This window comes from Nicotiana tabacum, chromosome 6 (assembly GCF_000715075.1).
Source record: "Nicotiana tabacum cultivar K326 chromosome 6, ASM71507v2, whole genome shotgun sequence".
Taxonomy (NCBI): domain Eukaryota; kingdom Viridiplantae; phylum Streptophyta; class Magnoliopsida; order Solanales; family Solanaceae; genus Nicotiana; species Nicotiana tabacum.
The window spans coordinates 16385530-16390302 of NC_134085.1; the positions used below are offsets into that span (position 1 = coordinate 16385530).

General features: G+C 36.5%; 1 protein-coding gene across 1 annotated transcript; it reads right to left on the reverse strand.

Annotated features, from left to right (window-relative positions):
• Window positions 1-310: 310 nt before the first annotated feature.
• On the reverse strand, window positions 311-3601 carry LOC142181719 (uncharacterized). Its single transcript, XM_075255166.1, has 5 exons — window positions 3350-3601; window positions 2927-3213; window positions 2224-2791; window positions 1648-2118; window positions 311-1075 (listed from the first exon to the last, which is right to left on the reverse strand). The coding sequence occupies exons 1-5, from the start codon at window positions 3599-3601 to the stop codon at window positions 311-313; spliced, it is 2343 nt and encodes a 780-aa protein (XP_075111267.1).
• Between the last annotated feature and the right edge of the window lie 1172 nt (window positions 3602-4773).

Consider the following 4773-nt stretch of genomic DNA (forward strand, 5'->3'; position numbering starts at 1 on the left):
AGTCATTCAAAGAATGAGTGTACCCTCTAGAACAAAAAGACTGAGATAGTTTTGCATACCATTGCCGAAAAGCTTGTCGCAAACCATACAAGGATTTCTTTGATTTGCAAACCAAACTAGGAGAAGAAGAAGAAGAAGGAAGAGAAGAATCAACAGAAAGAACCTGCGACAATCTCATGTAGACTTCCTCATCTAAGTCCCCATGCAAAAATGCATTATTCACATCCAATTGAAACAATGACCAATTATGTTTGACAACAAAAGTAATGAGGCATCTAATAGTACACATCTTTACAACTGGTGAAAATATTTAAGCAAAGTCTACACCCTTTACTTGAGTGTCACCTCTAGCTACTAGCCTTGCTTTATACCTATCAACAGAACCATCAGCCTTATGCTTCATTTTGTAAACACATTTGTACCCAATTGGTTTCTTACCTTGAGGCAAGTCAACAATGTCCCATATGTGATTAGCCTCCAAACCCTTAAACTCTTTTTTCATGGCCTCTTGCCAAGCAGGACTTATAGCAGCCTGATGATAAGAATGAGGCTCAACTGCAGCAGTTGGTGCAACAGTAGTGGTGGTAGTAGAGGAGTAGAAAGAGGGAGGAAGGGATAATACATAATCCTGAAGGTGAGAAGGAAGATTGTGAGTTCTGGTTGATTTCCTAGGAGCAGCAAGACTGGAAGAAATAGGTGAATGAGAGGAGTGAGCTGAAGATGAATCAGATTGGGGAGTAAAAGAAAAACTGGAAGGGGGAGAAGCAGGGGCAGAAATGGGTGAAGAAGTAGAAATAGGTGAAGAAGGGGGAAAGGAAGGAGGAAGAGAAACATCAAAAGCTGAAGGACCAGAAGGGTCGGAAATGATAGGAGATGGAGAAGAAGGCAAAGGAGAAGGTATAGAATAAGGAGAGTCTGAGAGATAAAATGGAAAGACAACTTCATGAAAATTGACATCTCTGGAAATAAGTACAGACTTATTTTGCAAATTGTAAAGCTTATAGCCCTTTTTCCCAAAAGGGTAACTAACGAAAATACAAGGGACAACCCTTGGCTGAAATTTGTCCCTTTGACACTTGGGAAATGAAGCATAGCAAAGGCAGCCAAAAGGTTTCAAATGGTTATAAGATGGTACAACACCATATAAAGTTCAAAAGGAGTTTTGTTTGATATTACAGTTGAGGAAAATCTATTTATAAGATAAGTGGCAGTTAATATGCAATCCCCTCAGAATTTTGTAGGAAGTTTTGACTGAAATAAAAGAGCCCTTGAAGTTTCTAAAAGATGTTTGTGTTTTCTCTCAACCACACCATTTTGTTGAGGTGTGTGGGGGCAACTTGTTTGGTGTAAGATCTCATTATCAGAAAAAAAATTGAGACATGGAATGAGAAGAGCCAAGCTCTAGGGCATTGCCACTTGTAATAGTTTTAACAAGGAGGTTGAATTGTGTTTGGACCATTGCAATGAAAGCCTTGAGAAGAAGAAAAGCATTACTTTTGGCATGCATTAAATGAGTCCAAGTGGCTCTACTATAATCATCCACAATTGTTAAAAATTATTTTGCACCAGTATATGTTTGTGTATGATATGGTCCCCAAATATCAATATGAATTAGTTGAAACAAGGAAGTGGAACTAGAGGTACTACTGGAAAAGGCAATCTAGATTGTCTAGCTAGAGGACAAATTGGGCAAATGAAAGATTGCTTAGAGGAAATATTAGGAGAAATAGCAAGAATGGCCTTCATTTTAGCAAATGGGATGTGACCCAATCTATGATGCCAAACAATATCAGAACTCGTTACAGCATTCACAAAATTCATACAAGAAACATCAGACTTTACACAAGAAAGAGTAGAAATAGTACTGTCAGACACAATAGAGACATTATTATTCAAAGGTGAATTATTTACAACTAATGTAGTATCATTTAGGAAAGAGGCAGGGGATGAATGCATGGAGAGTACATTAGCAGCTAAATCTGAAATACAGATACAATTCAGTTTAAGGAGAATAGTAGAATGACTAGAAGGGGAAGAACTAGAAGTGGTAAGTGGAAGAAGCTTGTAAAGACCATGGTGCACTTTACCAAGTTCTAGAAGCTTCTTCCTGGAAGGGACCTGTATATAACAGGAAAAAGATGTGAAAAGGACAAAACTGTGAAACTGTTGAATCAACCTATAAACAAATATTAGATTATATTGAAATGATAGAATATAGAGTACATGATGCAAAACAAAGGAAGGAGACAAAGTAAGTGAACTAGTGCATGTTACTTTCACTTTGTAACCATTTGGCAAAGAAACTAAACAGGGTACAAGAAGTGGTTTAATGTCAAAAAGGAAATCTTTACTAGATATCATATGGTCAGTTGCTCCTGAATTTACTATCCAAACGACCCTAACAATACTAGATAAAATGCAAGCAACAAAGCTATCACAATAAGGCAAAGGTTGAGTAGAAATGTTACCAGCAAAGTTTGCAGATCCCATAAGATTTGTCTGAGAGTCAAAGTCCAAAGTTGAACTTTGCAAAAGCATCAACAGTTGACTGCAATGTTCTTTTTTCAATCCAGGTATCATAGATTCTTGACTAACAGATCCAGAAGTAGTAAGGGCATCAGGAACTCTAGAAGCAGAAGATTCAATGTTGGCAGTAGTACCATACTTCCTGCCTTTTGTGAATTTAAAGTTTTGTGGAAAACCATGCAGCCTGTAACATGTCTCAATGGTATGGTTATTCTTCTTGCAGTACTTGCAGAATAAAGATCCCTTATACTGCCCAAGATTGAACCTTTGATTGGAGTGATCAAAATTAATTCTCTGATTGTATTATTTATTAAGACTTGGTTGAGAAGGAGGTTTATTGTTGGCACTCGCCGGAAAAGAAGCCATATCATAACTAAAATGAGTGGTAGGAATGACTTGCCTTTGGTTTTCATCTTGTAAGAGAATGTTATAAACATTGTCAAGTGAAGGCAGTGGGTTCATGAGCAGAATGTTGCTTCTAACATTAACATATGTCTCGTTCAACCCCATTAGAAATTGATGCACCATATTCTCTTCTTCTTCTTGCTCTAGACCAGGCTTAGCAGCACAATTACAATTTTTTGCATGATTGGAAGACATGACTGTCAGTTCATCCCAAAGCTTCTTCAACTTGTTAAAATAAGATGCAATATCAACAACCCCTTGACATGTAAAAGCCAACTCCCTCTTAATTTCGAATTTCTTAGTTCCATTAACTATTCCATACCTAATATTTATTGCCTCCAAATACTCTCGGCATTCTCCGAATATTGAACACTTTCTTCAATTTTAGGGACAGTGAGCTTGTCAACCAGGAAATTACCATGTTGTTCACCCTATCCCAATGTTTGCACTCGGGTGAATTAATAGGAGGCCTAGGGAGAGTTCCATCGATAAAAGCTATCTTATTTCTAGCTAAAAGAGACACAATAATGCTCCTTTTCCAACCTTCAAATCCAGTACCCGAGAAAGGAACACTAACCAGTGATGTACCAGGGACATCACTAAGATGAAGGAACAGAGGACTTGAAGCACGAGGAGTAAATTCAAACTCATTACTAGTAGTATCACCCATTTTTGTGAATTAATACCAATACAATTCAAACAACCAAAATAGAGATTGTATAACACTACCTCAGTTCAATATATGCAATGAAGATAAAGATGAGCAGGAAAGAAAATCGATGTTACCCAAATTCTTCACAACCGGAAGATACGTCCTTTTGACAGAAGCTCTAGCTCTGAAGAAGATCAAAAGCACGAAAACTCTTGAACCAGTAGATGATGAAAAATCCAAAAAAATAAATAATCGTTCCTTGCTGGAATACTAAGAAGATTAGCGAAAAATCCAAAGAAAAACAAGCTTCACCAGCAAAAAGCTCGAACGACGGCAAAACCGAGAAATCGATACACATGAAAAACTCCACCAAAACAGCTCGAGGATAACATCGATCGATAGAGAATGACGAAATTCATTAGGATCGGCTGCTCTGATACCATGTAAACATCTGTAGATCGAAAGATTTGAAGAAAAATAACTAGGGTTTAAGAGAAAGTGAGAGAAGAATCGAGAAGCATCTGTTCATTGCTTTCAGAAAAATATCCATCGTTCCTTACATCTGTATGCTAAAAGCTATATATATACAAGGGTAAAATTGGTAATCCACTCAACTACTTGGGTCACTGCCCGACCAACTTATTAAGAAACCAACAATTGGGCTTAGCCCAGTACAAATAAATACAAAGGTGGCCCAATCCTTCAAGTAATAGCACTATCTCTAATATTAATCGAGTGGAAAATTAGGCGGGTTAATTTTGTTCCTCTCACAACATAATAAAGAGTCAATCACAGATATTTGATGAAGTCCTACTAATAAAAATCATGTAACTTAACCAGGTTATAATGAGCAAGGGCCAAAAGCCTTTAGAGGTGTTGCTAATGATTGAACCAAATCTCTTCCGCGACTAATAAAGTTCTGTCACATGGGGTGTTATATTAGAGCAGTGGTTTACCCATCGGTCTGGTATGTCTAAGCATTAAATAAGCCAAAAAATATATAAAAAAGTGTCACTCTCTATTTATTTTATGTGATACTATTTTAGTTTTAATGGAAAAAGACTATTATTATTATTCTATTACAAAAAAATAATTTCGTTATATACGACAATTTAATTTTAAACTTTTTATTTAATTTAAATGACATGATATGATCATACAAATATATTACTTAATTGATTTAAAAAAAC

Bases quoted from the DNA above. Each gene is read 5' to 3' on its own strand.
- LOC142181719 (XM_075255166.1), bottom strand. From the start codon at position 3,601: ATGGGTGATACTACTAGTAATGAGTTTGAATTTACTCCTCGTGCTTCA. The intron at 3,214-3,349 runs GTAATTTCCTGG...TTCGAAATTAAG, and splicing joins GGGATAGGGTGAACAACATG to AGGGAGTTGGCTTTTACATG. The intron at 2,119-2,223 runs GTACTCTATATT...TGTTATATACAG, and splicing joins CTTCCTTTGTTTTGCATCAT to GTCCCTTCCAGGAAGAAGCT.